Source organism: Eschrichtius robustus, chromosome 10, assembly GCF_028021215.1.
Source record: "Eschrichtius robustus isolate mEscRob2 chromosome 10, mEscRob2.pri, whole genome shotgun sequence".
Classification (NCBI taxonomy): domain Eukaryota; kingdom Metazoa; phylum Chordata; class Mammalia; order Artiodactyla; family Eschrichtiidae; genus Eschrichtius; species Eschrichtius robustus.
The window spans coordinates 44,007,352-44,029,922 of NC_090833.1; the positions used below are offsets into that span (position 1 = coordinate 44,007,352).

A 22,571-nucleotide genomic window follows, 5' to 3' on the forward strand; every position below is an offset into this window, starting at 1 on the left:
TTGACTATGACAGTTTCTCAGACTTTACTTTTTTGACAACCTTAACAGTGTTGAGGAGTACTAATCAGGTATTTTATGAAATAGCCCTCTATCGAGATGTTTTTCTGATGATGTTTTTCTCATGATTAGACTGGGGTTATGGGTTTTGGGGTGGAAGACTGCAGAGGCAAAATGCCATTCTGCTCCCTTTACGTGAAGGGTACCTGCCCATTAATCTGATATAGCGGGCTTCCCTGTAGCGCAGTGGTTAAGAATCTGCCTGCCAATGTAGGGGACACGGGTTCAAGCCCTGGTCCGGGAAGATCCCACATGCTGTGGAGCAACTAAGCCCATGTGCCACAACTACTGAGCCTGCGATCTAGGGCCCGCGAGCCACAACTACTGAAGCCCACGCGCCTAGAGCCCGTGCTCCGCAACAAGAGAAGCCACCGCAATGAGAAGCCCGCACACCACAACGAAGAGTAGCTCCCACTCGCCACAACTAGAGAAAGCCCCCTTGAAGCAACAAAGACCCAACACAGCCAGAAATGAATAAATTAAATAAATAAATTTATTTAAAAAAAATCTGATATAGCACTGCTGACATTGACCTTGATCACTTGGATGAGATAGTGCTTATCAGGTTTCCCCACTGTGAGGCTCTTCCCCTTCCTTCCTTTCATACTGTCCTCTTGGAAGGAAGTCACTACATGCAACCTACACTTAAGGAGTAGGGAGCTATGCTCACTTCCTGGAGGGAGGAGTGCTAGATAAGTTATTTGCAATGTTTTGCACTGAAGATTTGTCTCCTCTCCCCCATTTACTTATTTACTCAACCATTTATTTATTTTTATCTTATGAACTCATGGATTCTTATTTTATACTTTGGGTTATAAGCTAATACTATTTTATTTATATTATTGCTCAAATTGTTCCTGTTTTGGCTATTGGGAGCTCTTTCAGTTGTCTCCTATGTCCCTTTGCTGTACCCCCATCATTGTGGGGTTTTTTCCTTTGAGCGCTCTCTTGCTTTCTGTCACTACACAATGCTGCAGCTCATCTGGTATATTTCCTGCCCCAGTCCTAGAATCAGCCAATTTTCCAAGGAGCCTTGGTATCTTTTATTGGAGGATGGTGTCAAGAATCTAGATCTGGGCACTAGGTGTGGTTATTGCTACTGGGGTGTTGCTTCTAGGCCCTCTCAGCTGACCCAGCATGAAGTGCTTTTTTCTCTCCAATTTAAAAAGTTTTTTTTTTTCAAATCTACGGAAAGCCTGAAATAGCACAATGAACAACTTTATATGCTTTACCTCAATCCTTTTATTCCTCTGAACCATTTGAAAATAAGTTGTGGACATCATGACATTTCATCCCTAAACTCCCCAGCCATGACAATCAAAAATGTCTCAAAACATTGACAAATGTCCCCTGGAGTCACAGTCACCTCCAGTTGAAAATCATTGGTCTAGACACTTTCGTCAAGGCTCCTAGGTGATATTGTTAATATATCACATCAGGAAACACATGATGTTATGTTGTATGGAACTAATGATGGTAATGTTAAGTGTAATAACTTGGTTAAGTTGGTAAGCAGCAAATCCCTCCATTGTAGTTAACTAGTAATTATGGAAGTACTTTGAGTCTGTGTGATTATTGTGTTCCCGACCAATTTTCCACCTAATGATTTTAGCATCCACTCATAGTTCTCCCATGAATCAATACACTAGGGGATGTAAAATGATGATACTCTAATTATTCCCTTGCATATATAACAGGTGAAATCCTACTGTAAAGAGCTTTCTCCCTTATTCTATTTTCCCATCGCTTCCTTCCTCTCTTCTTTAAATATCATTCTTGATGCATAGATTATTTTTATTAATAGAACTGTAATCTTTATCATCTTTTTTTTTGATGCTCAGATTGTCCCAGATTGGCCAGTGGGAGCCCATTCACACTAATTACTGTGTCATTTGTTATGAATATGTAACCCACTTACATGGTTCAAATCAAAACTATGTAAAAAGGTATACCTAGAGAAGGCTCACTCCCATTCCTTTTACACTTTTCTCTGTAGGTAAGCATTTTCATTAGTTTCTGATGTATCTTTTCTGTGCTACTTATTTAAAAATAAGTAAAAAAATGTATATGTGTGTATGTGTATATATATATATATATATATACACATATGCACATATGTTTTATTTCACCATCTATTCTTACCAAAAAGGTAGCATACTATGTACATTTTTTGGCACCTTGCCTTCTACTTAACAGTGTATCATAAAACCACCATCAGTTCATATAGACCTTTGCTCTTTTATGGCTGCATAGTACTCCATTATGTATGTGTCCTTCAGTTGATTCAATGAGTTTCTTCCACGAGAAGGCATTTAGGCTGTTTAAAATAGTTTACACCACAAATAATGCCACAATGAATAACACTGTGAATATGCTGTTTTGAGTTTGTGGGTGCATATCCTCAGGATAAATTCCTAGAAGGGGTGTTGAGGGGTCAAAGCAGATGCGTATGCGATTGTGTTGTATATTGCCAACTTTCCTTCAACAGTGGTCGTACCATTTTGTCTTCCATCAGTTACGGTTAAGAGGGCTTTCTTACAGCCTTGTCTGTACAGTGTTTTGTAAGCTTTTGTAATATTGCCAGTCTAATAGGTGAGACATGGTATGTTACGGGTTTTTTTTTTTTTTAATTAAATTTATTTATTTATTTATTTATGGCTGTGTTGGGTCTTCGTTTCTGTGCGAGGGCTTTCTCTAGTTGCGGCAAGTGGGGGCCACTCTTCATCGCGGTGCGCGAGCCTTTCACTATCGCGGCCTCTCTTGTTGCGGAGCACAGGCTCCAGACGCACAGGCTCAGTAATTGTGGCTCATGGGCCCAGTTGCTCCGCGGCATGTGGGATCCTCCCAGACCAGGGCTCGAACCCGTATCCCCTGCATTGGCAGGCAGACTCTCAACCACTGCACCACCAGGGAAGCCCCTGTTATGGTTGTTTTAATTTGCATTTCCCATATAACGAACAAAGTTAAGCATCTTTTCTTATGCATAGGGTCATTTGTTTCATGTGATTTTTTTTTTGATTAATTAATTTATTTATTTTTGGCTGCATTGGGTCTTCATTGCTGCGTGCGGGCTTTCTCTAGTTGCGGCAAGTGGAGGCTACTCTTCGTTGTGGTGTGCGGGCTTCTCATTGCAGTGGCTTCTCTTGTTGCGGAGCACGGGCTCTAGGCATGAGGGCTTTAGTAGTTGTGGCTCTAGAGTGCAGGCTCAGTAGTTGTGGTGCATGGGCTTAGTTGCTCCGTGGCATGTGGAATCTTCCCGGACCAGGGCTCGAACCCGTGTCCCCTGCATTGGCAGGCGGATTCTTAACCACTGTGCCACCAGGGAAGTCCGTTTCATGTGATTTTTTTTTAAAATTTTTATTTATTTATTTATTTATTTTTGGCTGTGTTCGGTCTTCGTTTCTGTGCAAGGGCTTTCTCTAGTTGCGGCAAGTGGGGACCACTCTTCATCGCGGTGCATGGGCCTCTCACTATCGTGGCCTCTCTTGTTGCAGAGCACAGGCTCCAGATGCGCAGGCTCAGTAGTTGTGGCTCACGGGCCTAGTTGCTCCGCGGCATGTGGGATCTTCCCAGACCAGGGCTTGAACCCGTGTCCCCTGCATTAGCAGGCAGATTCTCAACCACTGTGCCACCAGGGAAGCCCTCATGTGATTTTTAAAACCTATTTCTTTCTTCATAATTCCCTGGCTCTTACCTTAGATCAGGCTCCTGTTACTTCATACCCAGAATTCTGAAATAGTCATCTAGCTGGTTTCTCTGCCTGCAACCTCACTCCCTTTCAACTACCCTCAACACAGTTATTGGAGTTACAAAATTAATCTTTTTAAAACACCTCTTCAAAAAACTCTCTTTTTCTCTTCTATAAGAACCTTCAGTTATTCCCTTTTAGGCACAAACTCATGAGTCCAGAATTCAAGTTATGATTTTCAATCAGTTCTCTAAAGTGATTGCCTATTCCCTTGTATTTGCAGTATTATATTCCTTCTGCAAAATTAGTGTCCTAAAATCCATGGCAGAAATCCTTCCCTCCAAACCTTTTTTTCTGCGATTGTCCAGGTCAAAAGCCCCTCCATAGTGCAGCCCTGCTCTCTTATCTGTCTAAATTCCATGGAAACTCTAAGGCTCATCTCAAGTCCCATTTTCTTGGAAGCCTTCCTTAATCACTTCAGTGCCCAGGGCTTCCTCCCTTTGCTAAATTCACTTGGTACATATATTTATCCCCTTAATTGTCACTTAATTAATTAATTTATTTATATATATATATATTTTAACATTATTGGAGTATAATTGCTTTACCATGGTGTGTTAGTTTCTGCTTTATAACAAAGTGAATCAGTTATACATATACATATGTCCCCATATCTCTTCCCTCTTGTGTCTCCCTCCCTCCCACCCTCCCTATCCCACCCCTCTAGGTGGTCACAAAGCACCGAGCTGATCTCCCTGTGCTATGTGGCTGCTTCCCACTAGCTATCTGTTTTACATTTGGTAGTGTATATATGTCCATGCCACTCTCTCACTTTATCCCAGCTTACCCTTCCCCCTCCCCATATCCTCAAGTCCATTCTCTAGTAGGTCTGTGTCTTTATTCCCGTCCTGCCCCTAGGTTTTTCATGACCATTTTTTTTTTTTAGATTCCATATATATGTGTTAGCATACTGTATTTGTTTTTCTCTTTCTGACTTACTTCACTCTGTATGACAGACGCTAGGTCCATCCAACTCACTACAAATAACTCAATTTTGTTTCTTTTTATGGTTGAGTAATATTCCATTGTATATATGTGCCACATCTTCTTTATCCATTCATCTCTTGATGGACACTTAGGTTGCTTCCATGTCCTGGCTATTGTAAATAGAGCTGCAATGAACATTTTGGTACATGACTCTTTTTGAATTATGGTTTTCTCAGGGTATATGACCAGTAGTGGGATTGCTGGGTCATATGGTAGTTCTATTTTTAGTTTTTTAAGGACCCTCCCTACTGTTCTCCATAGTGGCTGTATCAATTTACATTCCCACCAACAGTGCAAGAGGGTTCCCTTTTCTCCACACCCTCTCCAGCATTTATTGTTTGCAGATTTTTTTGATGATGGCCATTCTGACCGGTGTGGCACTTAATTTAAATGGCTTTTTTTTTTCTTTCAGTTACTTCAAATTTTTCAAATTTGTGTATATTTTCCCCCAAGAGTAGGGACTATTGCTGTTTTAGTAAGTATGCAAATATTAATCAGTTTTCATCACCCATTTCTGAGCCAAGATAAAGGCACATTAATCTCTCTATTTTATCGATATGGTAAGGAAGTAAAGAGATCTTACGCAATTTGATTAAAATCAGTCATTAAGTCAAGTCAATGCTGACGTAGGTATGGGCCCCAAATCTTAGGTTATAGTCAAATGTCAAGTGTAAAAATGATTCTATTTGCTTATCCTCTCAGTTAATGAAGACATGTAATTTAGAACACTTAGATTTATCTTAGTTGAAATTTCCATTTAAGATATTGGTTACAAAGATAAAGAATTTGGCATCAAATCCTCTTAGAATAAAATGATATTATGTAAAATGCTATTCGTTTGTTTTCAGCCCGATAAAAGGCCCATAGACACAGTCTGACTAGAGAAAACATATCTAAATCCATGTGTATCCTGAGCCATGCATCTCTGCTTTGAATTTGGGCAACTCTCAAATTCAATTCAACAAACGTTTACACATTTATTGTGCTTTTATTATACCCTAGACATGCTGCTAGTTCTTGTGGGAGCAGTGTATATGTCACAGAGTTTGTTCTGAAGTAGTTTACTCTCTAGGCAGAAAGATGTGTACACACCAAATATTACACAAATCAGCAGTAAAAAGTATTATCATTGGCCTACAAACCAGGGGAAACAAGAAAAAAGAGTTAATTCTATTGGAAAGATTAACAAAAGCTTCAGAAATAAGATGATAATTGATTTCAGCTAAGGCAATACAAAAATAAACAAGGTTCAACATATAGTTAATAAATTAAGAGAAATTTTCAAATTTCAAATTAGAAATTAGCAGAATGTTCTATGTCACCCTCTCCTGCAATCCTACTACACTGTATACATCTCTCTACTCTGGCAGCTTGACTTGTAAAAGATTTGGTTCCAGGTGTGTCACTTATGGCAGCCAGAGAGGGCCTCATAGCAGAATCACAGTCATATCACCTTTGAATTCCCACTGCCAAGGCCAGCACTCTGCACATAGTAGACAACTGAAGTCTCTTAAAGGAGGGAATGAAGTATTTTAATAGCACTTTGTAAAGTGAATCAAACTTTCTAATTTATCTCTTTTTTTGAAAACTGATTCTTTTGGATTTTGAGTCCCCAGATTGCTGGGGTCTGCTATGGAATTCATCATCCAGGGGAGACATCTCAGTCTCATCTTTAGCTGAATCAGCTAAGAGAAGGGTGGGTACAATACAGATCATGGTTGTTACCGTTCCCACCCCCATGCCTAGATTCTTACTGATCCTAAATGAGTCCACACACATTCATCCACCTCTTTAAACCTGAGAGCCGAAATCATAGGTTTGAGATTTTACAGACAGACAGACACATACACACACACACCCCCCTCCATGATGCATAAAGATGTTAGCATGGACACATAACACATGATAGCAAAGGTATAAAAAGAGACCACAAAATTTAGCAGGGAAAATGGGCAAACCAATGGGCAAATATGGTCTGAAATGGACAAAAAAGTGAAATCAAGATAGTCAAAAACATTTATCATTGCTCCCTGCAAGAAAGACTACGTCCCATCTCTTCACAGGAAACATTGGAATTTACTCATCTTTTAGATTTTAATACTTTCATTACTTAGTTTAGATCTATTTTTGCTTCCCAGAAAATTAGTATTTTATCCTTAAATCTCTGACTCTAAGTGCTACCCCCTTCTTAAGTGCGACTTATTATTATATTTTATTTTCCAATAATATATGCTCCATTGTATAGTGGAAGGTAATGGGGGAATGGTATTCCAGTTCCTCAAAACTCTGTTTTATAGTTACATATATTATAGATAATATGTCTTTCCGTTTAAGGCAGAGAGAGATGGTGATGGCCATCAGATAAATTATAACTCATGTATAATATTTAAGAATTAAGGGAATCTATTAAGTAAGGCCAATAAAAAGTCTACTTAATCCTGGCACAGTCTAACCCCCTGCAACTTCATGAGTGCTTTATGAAGCATGGGCTTCACTGACAACTTGTTAGAAATGCAAATTCTTAGGCCCCACTCTAGACCCCTGAATCAGAATCTGCATTTTAACAAATCCCCCTTGTGATGTGTGTGCACATTGATGTTTTAGAAGCATGAGTTAACCAGTCACAGGGTTTCATGGAAACTCTATGAAGAGAGATTATCCCATCCATCTTTAATTTAGGTTGGGTTTCCTTTCAAAGATCCATAAAACCAAGTGCCAATTATGTCAATATCTTGCCTAAATTTACATTAAGATACATTCTTGGGGTTTGGTGGCCTCCCGATTTTTCATTTTATGTCCAATCCAGTGGTGCTGTGTGATACACACTGTTCTGCAGGAGAACCAGGCGTGCACGGGGAGAAAGGAGAAGGCAATCATTTGAACTAGAGAATTATATGGAAGACTGGCAAGTGCTTTTCATTGTATGATGGGGATTTTAAACTCTACTGACCCCATGTTGCTTTCCTCTCAAAAGATTGTCTTGGGCTCCAAGCAGTAGAATCGTTTTTGCAAAGGAAAACTCCCAAACTTCTGAAAAGCTTTTGTGTTTCATATACGGAGTGAGTTAGAGTAATTATGTATTTCTTTGCTTGAGTTTATTTCTCTCCCACCATTACTCATTTCAAAATTGTCACCTTGAGAGGCTAAGCAGAGGCCGAGTCTCAGGCACCCTGAAATGTGGTTGCTGTAGGTATCACCTGCCGACTAGGTAACAACCAGAGGAAAAGATACCTGTCCTTTCCTAAACTTGAGTTTCGCGAAGACTAGTGACCTATCCATTGCCTCAAAAGGGAGCATCTCTCACTGTGACCCTGTCTGCGTGGAAGTGAGCCCACTTAATGGATACTGATGGTGACAACAATGACAAGAGTCCCTGTTGAAGGAATGACAGGATGCGGATGTGTGAAGAAGGACACAGTTATTTCAACTCTAAGGAAAAAGGGAGATGACGTACCTAAACTGCATCCCAGACACCCTTCTTCACAAGGCATGCATTCTTCGTAGTCTGGGTCTTGGACTTCACCTATACAATAAGAGGAGTAAAAAGCACAATTCCATTTTCGCTGGATGGAGACACATTAGTTGCTATAAAAATACGTTGGCGTGTAGCTTATTTTCAAGCAAATCATAGAGCAATTATGAAACCCACAACCATGACTGAGGATGTATGTGTCACCCACATTTTATCTCCTTCTATTAATTTAATAGATTAGATTAGTTTGATTGGGTACAAATAGCACAGAGTTGGACTGTATGCCATGCAAGTAGCTTTGAAATCAAGTTGGTAGGTTTTATTTATTAAAGAAGTAAGTTCAGTTTCTGGGAACGTAGTTGGGTATATAAGTGATGAAGCAGCCTTACCTTGTCCACACTCTAACTTCCGGCAGGTGCGGTTGGAGGGCACCAGGAAGTAGCCACGCCTGCATCGTGTGCAGACGTGTGAGCTGTGGCAAAGCTCACAGTTGTCTGGGCAAGGCCGGCAGGTGTGGTCCTCGTCAGGGTAGTGGCCTGTGGGGCAGCTCTCCCGGCACTCTCCCCAGTACAGGAACCACTCTCGGCCGTGCTTATCTAAACAGATAGAAATGAGCAAAATTAAAAGAAGGAAAATGTACAAAATTAACCATGAAGGTAATATAACTGAAGTCATTTTATTAAAAAGATATGACCAACTGCTTTTGCTCCCAGTGGACCAGAAAGATAAGAATGGTTGAATAGAAAATGCAGTATCTTTGAACTTGTAGTTGAAAAGACTTCCTTGGGCTCCTTTTGGTGTCTGCAGAAGCTCACAGAGTTGGGGACTATAGAGATCCCATGAGAATAAACAAATGCTTGATGATAGATGCATTTCTATGATAGTGCAATCTTTTAGGATGATTTTGAATTCTGTTATCAAAATCACACACTTGTGTTAACTGTATAAGGACTGACTTTTTGCACAGCTACCAATTCCTGTATTGACAGCCTATTGAAGCACTCAACCAAACATGCCTCTTTGACTCCTTTATATGAATTCCTGGAAGTTCTGAGCGGCGGTCAACATTGGACTCTGCAAGGAAAGAATCAGCAGTACTCCCAGTATGAGACTGTGGGAATCTGCTCCTGCAGAAGACCCAATGTTGCCCCTGGAGGGAATGGAAAATTCTAATCAATTCCAAACTATCATAAGGAATGCAAAAGGATTCTAATCAGTTCTAATCATACACTTAAACACACAAGATTAAAGTAGATGCACCTAGAGGCCTCCTACCTCCCACCCCCTGGAGTTTTTGCTTGTGCTAAGTGTGCCCAGGGCATCCATCTTCTCTGAATCAGGTCTCCCACATGCCCCTGGCTCTGAAAATATCTGCATTACCTAAAATAACTGGGTCTAGAGCTCACTCATCATGTGATCTACCACACGAAGACCCAGAACCATTGACCTTCAAGATGCAAGGCTGCTGGGACTTCCCTGGTAGTCCAGTGGTAAAGAGTCTGCCTTCCAACGCAGGGGACACGGGTTCGATCCTTGGTCAGGGAACTAAGATCCCACATGCCGTGGGGCAACAAAGCCCACGTGCCACAACTACTGAGCTTGCGTGCCACAACTACTGAGCTTGCACGCCTCAACTAGAGAGCCTGTGTGCTGCAAACTACAGAGCCCATGTGCTCTGAAACCCATGCACTACAACTACAGAGCCCACGCACCCTGGAGCCCTCATGCCACAACTAAAGAAGAGAAAACCTGCAGGCCACAACTAGAGAGAAGCCCGTGCGCCACAACGAAGAGCCCGTGTGCCACAACTAAGACCCGATGCAGCCAAAAATAAATAAAATTAAAAAATAATAAATATTTTTTTTAAAAAAATTTGCAAGGCTGCTGAATTTGTAAAGATAGCGCTAACTCCATGTTACAAGTGCAAAATCCGAAAGTCAGTATAATATTGAATATTAGATTGAACCACATGAAATTGCCTACATTCGACTGTTTTTTACCTGTAAACTAGGCACTTTCAAAGGTTTTAACCTAATATTCTTATTTGATTAAAGCCCTATTTCAAATACAATTTAAAAATCACACCCTTGGATTATGGACTCTGAAGCTCCCTTTTTTCTGATGGTGATTTCATGCCGGAAGTCTGCTGGTCCCCATGGGACAAAGAAAATAAAGAGAGTGTTGAAAGAGGTGGTAGAAAAAAGTGTTTGCAGTCTCCAAGTTAGACTTGGAAAAACATTATCCTCTAAGGGAAGGAGAGTGTTTGGGGGGATGTAATGTGCATTTGGTGATTCTACAGCTATAGATCAAGGTTGTGGAGCCCAAAACCCCAATCTGGTGGGACCTCGAATCTCAAGAGACCACAAAAAGGTCAACTTTCCAAGTTTTGTTCTTCTCATTTCTACCATGACTCATTGAGAAAAGATTCTGTTTTACAAAGTGCCAACCTTCTCACATGTAGGTAGGAAGATGTGAGGGAGAGCAGTGAAAAGCCCACCCTCTCCTCCATCCAGCTGTTGCTGTACATTCCCTACACCTTCACATGATGTCAACTCAAGATCTAGAGGCTTAAGGGCAGCTTGGCATATGGTGAGTTCTAAATATATATTTGTTGAATGACTGAATGTATGAGTGAGTGAATTCATATTTGTCAATATTCCCATTTTTCCAACGTATCCAACTGGATCAACAATCTTTTTTTAAAAATTAATTAATTTATTTATTTTTGGCTGTGCTGGGTCTTCGCTGCTGCATGCAGGCTTTCTCTAGTTGCGGAGAGTGGGGGCTACTCTTCATTGTGGTGTGCAGGCTTCTCATTGTGGTGGCTTTTCTTGTTGCGGAGCACGGGCTCTAGACGTGCGGGCTTCAGTAGTTGTGGCACACGGGCTTCAGTAGTTGTGGTATGCGGGCTTCAGTAGTTGTGGCTCACGGGCTCTAGAGCACAGGCTCAGTAGTTGTGGCACGTGGACTTAGTTGCTCTGCGGCATGTGGGATCTTCCCAGACCTGGGATCGAACCAGTGTCCCCTGCATTGGCAGGCGGATTCTTAACCACTGCGCCACCAGGGAAGTCCCTGGATCGACAATCTTAAAAATGAATGATGATGGGTTCAGATATTAGAGGAAATGTTCTCCAATTCCATTTTATTTATTATTTATTTATTTATTTATTTGGTTGCACCAGGTCTTAGTTGCGGCTTGCCGGCTCCTTAGTTGCGGCACGGGGCCTCCTTAGTTGTGGCATGCGAACTCTTAGTTGCGGATGCATGTGGGATCTAGTTCCCTGGGCAGGGATCAAACCCAGGCCCCCTGCATTGGGAGTGTGGAGTCTTAACCACTGCGCCACCAGGGAAGTCCCTCCAATTCCATTTTTATTGTTCAGATATGGCTTTGCTATTTGGACCCCTCTGGGTATTATAATTTGGGTTTAAAAGACAGAGATTTAAAGGGTCTTGTTGTTTAAAATACATGGACCATGCAAAAGGAAGTCACTTAGGTACCTTAACAATGGCCAGCTTTCCCCACGTGATTGGTTCAGGATTATGCCAAGATTTGATATTTCTACTAGCTTGACAGCATGGCCGCTCACTTAGCTTTGGATGATTATTTGGACGCCTCAGTGATTCGAATATCATGCATAAATTTTTGGCTACTTGCCCAGAGTCTCAGAATTTAAGTTCCTGTAATGATATGGGGGGGAGAGGCTGGTTCTTGTAGTAGAAGTGCTGATATTTTTGTTATGTGACAAAACCGTTCATGCGGTAATAGGAGACAAGAGTTAAAAATCAAGGAACTCCAAAAGAGGTTCAGATTGGCTTTCATTTATACTGAAGAGTAATTAACTGTTTCCAGAGTATTTCTTGGCAACCGATTTTGTTAGAAGAGAAGGTGGACCAACGTGAAGGCATTGGATGTCTGCCGGAGGAAAGGAAGGTTGAGGGTTGAAAGGCAGGAAGGGAACAGGATTGCTGGAAAGGACGAAAGAAAGGCTGAGGGACTCTGAAAATAAACTTTATGAAGTTTACTCCAACATTTTGCTTACTGAAGCTGTTGTATGATTGGTAGAATTTAGCTTTGGGCTCAGTTTGGTAGAGGATAAACCTAGAAGAGAGTTTAGAGTGAATTTTCACCAATAGAGCTGGAGATCTGCCTTTCCAAAAGGATTCAGACCTAACATTATCAAAGTTACAATTAAGCAAGGGATGAAATTTCTACAAAGAGATGGGACAGGCTTATGTGTGTAGGTGGGACTCCCTAGCCAGAGGAATTTCAGCCTTTGAATAAAGCTTATTGATATAGAACTGCACCCATTCTATCATCTATCTTCTGCAGCTCTGCCTCATGGATTAGCTGCACTAATATGTGGACTTGGGATAGTACAGTCTTAACAGGCAGAAAACCCTGCTAATCAGAACCTGCTCAACCATCCCCTCTTCAGGAAGCCTCCTGTTCTTGCTACAGCTGAAAGCAGTGACCTGTAGTAGGGTTGCTACCATTCATTCAGTCTTTATCTAATATCTTCCTGTTTTATAATACATGAGGACAAACCCTTCTGTTAGATTGTAAAACTCCTTGAAAGTGAGTATCATGCTATTATTTACTGCATTTTCCATGGTACCTATGTAGAGTAACTTATATGTGGGAGGGGCACAATACATTTTTTAAAATTATTGAGGTATAGTTGATTTAAATGTTGTGTTTATCACATGTGCTTGTGAGCTTGATAGCTCCCCGATCCTCAAAGACTTTTCTGATGAGATCAGTGGTGATAGTAACAAACATAAAAAAAAATAGTTGTGCTTTTTTTCTGCTATACAGAGAAGTAACTCAGCTATACATATATATGTATATTTCATATTCTTTTCCATTATGGTTCCTCACAGGATATTGAATATGGTTCCCTGGGCTATGTACTAGGACCCTGTTTTTCGTCTGTCCCATATAATAGTTTGCGTCTGCTACTCCCAAACTCCCAGTCCTTCCCTCCCCTACCTTCTCTCCCCCTTGGCACCACAATACATTTTGTTAAGAGAACAGGTTAAACACAGACTTTGAAATAGAAAACACAGAAGAAATGTCAGGGCATTTTACGTGTGGATTGGTCCAAGTAGCCATAGGATGCTTAGAACGTTTTAGATACTTGTTTAGCATTTAAGCTACTCCGTAGTTGTGTATATATATGAAGATTTAGTGTGTTTTAAATGTGAAAGGGAATTTAGATGCTGTCTTGTCCATTCTCCCCCTTTTTACAAACATGGAGAGACTTAAAGAGGTGAGGTGATGGGGTTAGTGTCTTCTAGTTTATTAGTGACAAAGCCGAGACTAGAATCCAGGTTTTCTGAGTGATATTGTTTCTACTGAACCATACATTCATCCATTTATTTATTGTGTGCCTTCTATATGCCAGATTCTGTGCCACGCTCGAAATACGGCAGAAAACAGGTAGAAACCATTGACTGTTCTTACAAGGCACAGAGTCTGATGGACAAGGTAGATAGCAAGGGTGAGGAGGCCTGTGAATGGCAAGTGCTGGGCTCCAAGGGTGCTCACATGAAGGGGGCTTAGCCTAGACAAGAAGGTTAGGGCAGCCCTCACTGTGGAAATGACATTGAAATGGAGGCCTAAAGGATGAATAGAAAGAGATCAGGTAGACAGTGGCTGGGGAACATCTCAAGTGAAGTCTGAACAGCTAGAGAGACTGAAATGCCTGTAGGAGCAAGCAGGTACAAACAGTAACAGTAGTAATAGTAGTGATAATAATAATAATTGCTAATATTTAGTGAGTACTTCCTATGCACCCCACCCCATTCTAAGTGCTTTATTATTATCTCATTTCATTTTCATAATAATCCTAAAAGAAGGCAGCCATGATCACCATCTTACAGATGAGAAAAGGAACAGAGTAAGCAGGTTAGAGGTAAAATTTGACAGATACAATTTGTTTACATATGAAACACAAAGAAATCATTTTAATTTATACAAAGAAGTGTGTTAGCTCTCATTTTTCGGCAAATGCACGATACCCTTCATTTATTCTTCATTTTTCTTGGTTTTATTACAAGCAAGAACAAAGCTAAATAATTCTCTCCTATTAGAAAAACTGTGTAAATGTCATGATGGTGGTAACTGGGAGCCTCAAGATTAGTGAGACAGCTGGGAGGGGTGGGGACTGTGACTAAATGGAAGCAGCCCCGATGGTCTCCAGTCAACCATTTGGGGACCATTTGGAGCAGTGTTGCCAGATCTTCCAAATTTTCAAGAGAAACCAAAAACCCAGGTTTTTATTTGAAATTTCCCAATTTGGCTCAAATTTTAAAGTGTTCTGTAGGTCAAATAAAATATGAATTAGTCCCCCATGAAGTCAAAGTGGGGGCCAGCATATGTAGGGAGGCTGGAGAGGAGTCAAGGGTCAAACTACAGAGGACTTGAGAGCTCATGGAATATAATTTAATGACAGCAGAAATTTTAGCATTGCTAAGGCTGGGACAGAAAAGGTCATATTTGTGTTTGGAAAAGATTACTCTGTTCCCACAGGGCTCTGACAACTTCTAAATGGCATAGCTCAGGGCTGAGGAGACCCTGACCCAACCTCTATGATGCTATTTCTCTTAAAGACCAAATATGTCTGCCTTAATTTCCTAGCTTTTCACTTTCACCTCAGTGAGTCTTAGCTTTGTCTAGCTCATGTCTGTCATCGTGTTTGCATGCCCTTTCTTTCCTCTTCTCTGGAAAGACATCTCTTAGTTTCTCTCTCATCTCCTCAGGGGCAGCGGGTCTGTGTCTCCAACAATTTGAACTTGTGTCCTGACAACAAGCAGAAACTTCAAGGTTGTACTTACTCTTTAATGAACAGACAGCTGTCTAATCTCACCCCCTTGTCCCCAGAGATGAAGATTTTTAATCAAACCAAATAATGTCCAGTGGGCAAGCAGGTTTGCAGCAGGAAGAAGAAGCAAGCAACCAGACTCCCTCACCTACTCCACAGGAGGTGCAGTTGGAAGGCTCATCTCCTTGGCATTCTTGGCAGGTGGAGTGGCATGGATGGCATTGGTTCTTAAATTCAAATTTGCCTGAGGGACAATTCAAAACGCAGCGACCATCATCAAAAATCCTAGAAGAAACCAGACTTTTAGAGTTTGTAAGGGTGACTTTATGGAATGGTGTTAAGTACTAGAACATGTGGTGTTTGTGTTTCGCTGCACATTCTTGGTTTCATTGTTCGAGAAACAAGGGTGATGCCTGGGACTGATCATCTTAGCACATGGGGAATATTGGTCATGTACCCATCCTTGGCCAGAGATTTGGACCCAACAGCAGGCATGCCAGGAACTGGCTGGAGATGTAATCTTGATTCTAGTTTCAAACAAATTAACCAGTACCCCGGGGATTAAACCCACACTGTAGGCTCCAGCCAAACCCGGCCAACACTCAGATGGAGGTCTTTGAACTTTCAAGACACTAAATGGGTTTTTGAATCCAGAGACCTCGGAGTAAATATTCTTTCTTTAGTTATCAGCATGCCCACACTTTGCAATGGGAATGTCAAGTCCAAGGGCTCCCAAAGAAGCACCATCCTGTAGTTTAGGTGCTACTTATAAACTTGACCTATACATATGGCAAGTAATCAATGAATTCTGATTTTTTTTTTTTTTACTTTTTTTAAATTAATTTTTTTATTGGAGTATAGTTGATTTACAATATTGTGTTAGTTTCTGCTGTACAGCAAAGTGAGTCAGTTATACATACACACATATCCACTCTTTTTAAAATTCTATTCCCATACAGGTGATTACAGAATATTGAAGAGTTCCTGTGCTATTCAGTAGGTTCTTATTAGTTATCTATGCTATATATAGTTGAACTCTGTCATTTTTGCAAGTATTTCCTGATGTATAGGGTACCACAGTCTCTATTTTCTGACCATGTTTGCCATCACCTACAAGGGCACTGCAGATAAGTTAGCATGTGGGCTTCCAAAACCTTTGGTTTTATACACATACTATATATATATATATATATATATATATATATATATATATATATATATATATATATATATATAACCATAATGTCATGGTTAATGTTTTCATAGTTTTGCTTCTTCTTTCCCTTCAAAGTAATCCCAAGAGCAAATGTGATGAAGTAAATTGTGTCCAAGAATTTTCCTCAGAAGAAAATCCACAGTGTCTAAGTGCGAGAGTCAGATGGGTCATGTGAATGGATGAAGTGAGATGGGGAGCTCCACCCCTAGAGTTTCTGTGGGGAGAGAGCCGAGATTCTGTATTTTTGACAAGTTCCTAGGTGATGTTCATGGTGCTGGTCTAGAGAGCATACTTGGAGAACTTCTCAGTGATAGTCTGGGTTACTATGGAATTTGCTAAATGATTCCTACCTAAGTAATACAGGTGGTGCCAAACTGGCATCTCAGAGAGCTCCCTTAGAGCAGTAGTTACTGTGTCAGTCGTGAGGGTGTGAGGCCTCCAAGGGTGTGATGGTGGCATCCAGATCTGGGAGAACTGAGGGCCTGCAAACAAAGCTAGGGTTTTTCTCTCTCCCTCTCCCCAGTCTGGATGTCACACAGAAGGCCAGGTGTAGGTCTTGAGCAACTCATTCCTGGGGTGGTGTTTACTTGTCTAAATCCCTGTGTTTCTATAGCTAGAATCAGCCCTAAATGGAGGATTAGCATTTCAATACCAGGTTTGGAGGAAATTGGGGTGGGGACAAGGCATCTTGAATATGTGTTGCTGCAGTCTTCCATCTCGTCCCTGAAAGTCTGTGTCATTTGCATCTGTTCGGAAACAGAATGGGATTAAGGCCAAGCATACAAGAAGGACACCTCGTTCTTGGATCCTCAGCCCCTCAGGCTCTGGTCACCATACCCAGCATCACTGGAGTCAACAATCCTTTTGGCCCGCTGCAGAGAGTGGAATCCCAGCCCTCAACAGACATGCACACACAGCTGGTTGTTCATGTCGAAACAGATCTCCTGCACCATGACCCGTAATGAGAAGACTGTGCTCCAGACTTTTAGCTGATGGCACTAATGCCAGCTGGGAATATCCTGGTCCCACCCTTGCTCTGGTGTCTTAGCTAGAAGATTTGTCAAGGAATAATTTGGTCGTGGCTAGTTAAAAGGACGGAAACAAAACAAAAACCTCCCTTTAAGAAAAACTATGTAGGAGCTTTCTGAGGTTTTTAAACAAGTGAACTACTCTGTTCTCCACTGAAAAGGAGAATGGGGCATGTTTATTTGTGAAGGTTCACTTTCTTGCTAAATTAAGTTGAAAAAGAGATAGAAAGTGCATCATCATTTTGTTCTTTATAGGAAGAGATGACAGATTGGTTTGGAGCAATTATTTATCTTGAGAGAGGTGATCTAATACTGTCAATGGTTGGAACCGTTTAAAACCCTTCAGGAACTTGGGTGGGTATGGAGGTGAAGCAGATGGTGTAGCGCTGCCATGTTTATGTAGGGAAGGGGCTGTCTTTCTTACTTGAGAGCTTATTTTAAGAAAGTACCAAGCAAATAATTGTGCTTCAAACCACCTCCCTCTGCCTCTACCGTGAAGAAAGCACAGGTGACATACCCAGTTTTTGTAAGAACATGATTCTTTATAAAGATCGAATGATAAGGACAACAGTAGTGCTTGAGTGAAGGCACTGAATTACATCATCCCTTGCAACCTCCCCATCCCGCTCAAGAACAATTGCTAAGGAACTTGAAGAAAAGTCCCATTTCAAGTGACACAGATTTCTACCGGCACCACCAAATCTCTCCTAGTGGAGGAGAAGAGATATCTTGTTCTGGGTTCCATGGGGCTGATGAAAATTTTCTTTAAAGCGAACTCAAGCCATCTCTGGGACCACCAATCATCCAGTTTGTGGATTTCTAGGACACTCAGGCAAGCTCATCTCTGCAGGGGAAGCCCTTCTCTCCCCAAGTCATGCACGCTCTTGACCTTTTCATAAGCTGTGAACCATTCCAGGTCCAACAGGCTCATGGAAAGGAAGAAGGTGGCAAAACCAAGTGCTGAAGAGCTGGGCAGAGGTGAAGTTCTCAACATTGGCACTAAATTTTCCAGAAGCCCCAGGGTGTGTGTGTGTGTGTGTGAGAGAGAGAGAGAGAGAGAGAGAGAGAGAGATGTGAACTGGAACAGAAGAGTTGCAAGTCAGAGTTAGCTGGTCCTCCGCTCTGATCGTTGGTTTGGTCTAACTAAAGCCATCACAAGGGCATTTACTGTAATTTCTTGGCACGTTAACGTTGTAACAGAATGAAATCCAGCAAAGGATCTTTTTTTTCCTGAATTCTTGAAACAGATCAAATAAAACATTTGAGGGTGGGTCAGAAAACTTGTACATGCTTTTAATTAGTTCATAGACTCTGCAGTTCCTTCAGGACTGGGTTGGGAAATTAGCTCAGGCAGTGAGGACCACGACATTACAGAGCTAGACGTGTTAAGTAGCGGTGGCAAAGACGATACTTGCTTCCCCCAAGTTTTTAATCATCTTGAAGGAGCTAGATAAACCCAAAGGTTTATAGAAATGTAGAGGGAAAGCTAGAAGATGAAGAGAGAGCTTTTCAAGTTTCAATTTCCTTTAAAACAACTTCAGAGTTAAATTATTTTTTCAAATTTTATTATGGAAAAATATAAACATATATGAAATAAACAAGACATAACAGAACCCCCCCTATGTACTCATCACTCAGCTTCAATAATTGTCAACACATGGCCAATCTTATTTCATCTACATCCCCAGTGATTTACTTCCCTCTCATATTGTTTTGAAGAAAACCTCTAAGTTAAAAGTTAACATTCCTTTCCCAGATAAAAACTCCTTTAGGGATGACCTTTATTGTGCCAGGACTGGAGATACCCCAAAAGCTTAAGAATAGGAAGAAACTCAGAGTGACCAATAGTTTATTCTGTTTGCCTCACCTTACCCCTTACCCCCACCCCAGATCCATTTTCTGCCATTCTCTGACCTGCTCTGCCCTGGAAGTGCCCACTGGAGACTGCGTCCCCAAGCTCATTTCCCTCACTTGTAAATGGTGTTCCCCATTGGCATCCAGGTGTTTCAGACAGGGAAACACCAGCAGGAGATCTGAGGGTGGGGGGAGAGAGAGATTGGGGTATTTATTCCTCTGGAGCCACAACCTGGCTTCCTTCTCACATGATTCTGGAGTGGCTATGTTCCCTCCAGCTCCAGTTTCTATCAGACATCCCTTCTTCTATGGCTACAGGGTTTGCTTCAGGCCTAGGGTGTTAAAGCTCCCCCAGTGTTCTGGTCCCTGAGTGCTTCACCAGCCCTTGACTTTGACCTCCTGAACCACCTATAAAAATCCATGGATTTGCACCTAACTCTGAGCTGGACATAAAGCAGGTGCTCAAGACCGTCTTGAGTAGACCTGATTCCACTCAAGGAAATACTTTGGAAAATACTTAAAGAAAATACGTGGCTGCCCTTTGAGGACAAATAAGTCAACGACACCATCTTTCAAAATAGTTTCTTTCTCCTCATCTTCTAACCCCTTTCTGGAAAATGCAGATAAGAAAAGTCAGCTAGTTCATTGCCATGATGCGATGTCCTTTCTTGGATGTATTTGCAAGTAACTGACATCAAGGAAGAGAAATGGGGAAAGAAATGGGGCGCTCAGGGAGGTGAGAAGAAAATAGTTCCTGAGCCATAGGATTTCCAGGAGGACACCTGGTTTGAGATCTACACACATGCTTTTCTATCTTCAAAAGCTAAAGAATGGGCTGCTGAAGCCAAACTATTCAAATGGCGCAGGAGGTGTACCTCTGATCTTCTTGTACCAATGAGCTTCGATTTTTTTAAAAAATGGCCACTGATGGTAGTTGAATTTTTTTCTCACTTCTGGTGAGCCTGGGACAATCATGACTTCCGCAATGTACACTGGATGATGGTAGCTGCCTTATTAAACAAATGCTAAATGCTAAAAAGTTCCCTTGGTTCAAAGGTGTCCAAACATGTGAAGGGATTTGATTGTTGATGTGGTGCGCAGTTAGAGGAGAAAAAGGACCTATTTTCAAAATGTTGTCTGTATCTAATAGCATGCCTTGAATCTGGCTTAAAGCAAACTCAAGAGGCATAGGTATCTTAAAGAGACACTTAGAAAATGTTATCACAGCATTAAGAATTCTTAATAAGACCATTATTTTGTGTTTCCTTCCTTTCCTCCTTCCCTCCTCTCTCTCTCTCTCTCTCTCTTTCTGAGGGAGCTATTTGGAGAACCAAGCTCATGATATTAATTGCACACTTCATCAAGTTCAATAACACATACATTTATTGAACTACTACTATGTGTTGATCACTGTAGGGGAATAAGGAGACAAACACAACACAGTTCCTGCTCAGGGTATTACAGTCCTGATAAAGAATTAGAGGAAATGACTGTTGTTCAAGGCAGAGGGAATGTCCATCCTAGAGACTCACCTGCCACTGGAGCAGCCTAGTTATACTGGTCTTGGGAGAAACCTTGCTTCCTACGCATTTATCAGAGCAGATGAGGCCAATAAACATTAAGTGCTAGAATCAGAGGAGTGTTGATTAAAAATGCAATGGGCTGCCAACTCTCTTCATTATAAATTCTCAGTGTATTAGCAAAGACGCTCATCCCATTTGGATACTTGCTATTTCCTCATTCATTCAGTTATCAAACATTGATTGAGCGCCTACCGTTTTCTTAGCACTGTGATAGGTAGTGGAGATACAAAGGTGAGTATTTCAAGGGGCTTACAGTCTGACAAGTAGATTTGTAAGTCAATGTCTGAAAAAGTCACAGGTGCACTTATGGAAGTTTGTACAGAGCGCAGGGGAACATAAAGAGGGTGAGGTTAATTCTATTGGAAAGAGGTAAAAAATGCTTTCATAGAACAGTTCACCCTTGAACTAACTCTAGAAATAGGAGTAGATATTTTATTCGCAGATGGAGATGATGGTTGAGGGATGGGTGTGCAGAAAGGGATGAGATTCTAGGCATCAAAGCCACCACTACCTTCACTGATGAGAAAGCCCCTGTAGTGTCCAGGGAACCGATTCTCACAGTGCTTACGGGGCACCACAGGGGGAGGACACTACAGACGTCTGACCTTGGGCCAGACCACAGCAGGTTTCTGTGTCAGGGGAAGGAGTTTGATTCTTTTTCCTGTAGGCCCAAGGGGTGCTTCTAGGTGGTAAGCACCTCCTCTCTCCATCCTGCATCTCATGAACTCCCAACCCCAGGAGACACAAGAGAGGTCACTCACCTTGTGCCGGGGCAGCCAGTGCAGTCTTCCTGGGTTGGCCCCCGGCACTTGGCACACAAGGCTTCACAGATCTGGCAGAGGCCGTGCTCGTCAATGTATTCTCCTGGGGAACAAAATCTAGTTGTTTATCTCATTTCTGCATGGCAGTGCTGTCTGGGCTGTCAGTCTGAGAGCAGCCAGATCCCTCTGTGGCTGCCCAAAACCGATGGAGACAACACAGAGAGAGGAGACCTTGAATGGCTTCAGCAGCCGGTCTGCTCTTCACCCAAGGGCCCCGGAAGTTGGAACCTCAAAAAGTTATGAGGCAATGACATAATTTTGGATCTAGTCAACATGTGTTACAGATTTTATAAGTAGGGAGAGGCCGGAGTTGGGGGGGGCGGGCGTCCCATAGGACCCCTTTACTGAGCTCCTACTATCTTCCCGTTAAAACCTGAGGGCTCCTGGCCCACGAAGAGCCCAGTTATAATCTTGGTTGAAGTCAAGCCACAGGCAGGACCCACCCAGATCTTGTCCCACCGCTCTGGGGGGGATTGTGGTTACTAGTCAAAAATGGGAATTGAATGTTGGCTGACATTGGACAGATGTGAGCTGCATCTCACCCTGAAAGAGTAACAATAAAGAGATAGCCAGAGAATTCTTCATTGACTTAGAAAGTTTCTCTCTCCCAAGGAAAGACCCAGATGAGGCCTTTCCACATGAACTTTCCATGAAGCAAGTTCAGCCTCACAAACTTGTGGACATTTAAAAAATTTCTCCCATGGCAGAGGTGGTGGAGAGAGGCCAACCTCATTGCAGGTGATTACCTCATGATGGGTGTCTCTTCATTGAATTCAACCCTCTATTCACACTACACTCATCCTCTTCTGACATTGTCTTAAAAAAAAAAAAGTCAAAAAGTGTCTTCAGTCTGATCCAAAGAGCCACTTTGTGTGATTTGGAAACTGATCGTGCCCAGAAAATATAGGTTCAGATTTCAGTAGAGTCACAACCTTCACTTGCCTCCCACTTCAGCCCCAACTTTCACAGCCCCTAAGCCTG

At 41.7% G+C, this 22,571-nt stretch overlaps 1 protein-coding gene across 1 annotated transcript in view; it reads right to left on the reverse strand.

The window, feature by feature from the left end:
- The window catches only part of PCSK5 (proprotein convertase subtilisin/kexin type 5), a 451,875-nt gene that overhangs the window by 76,604 nt on the left and 352,700 nt on the right, over positions 1-22,571 (reverse strand). Inside the window, exons 21-24 of the mRNA XM_068551986.1 lie at positions 21,531-21,633; positions 15,237-15,373; positions 8,654-8,860; positions 8,247-8,315 (exon numbers count right to left, since the gene is read on the reverse strand). Of these exons, the coding sequence (XP_068408087.1) occupies positions 8,247-8,315; positions 8,654-8,860; positions 15,237-15,373; positions 21,531-21,633 (516 nt within the window). The remainder of the gene's footprint in view (positions 1-8,246; positions 8,316-8,653; positions 8,861-15,236; positions 15,374-21,530; positions 21,634-22,571) is intronic.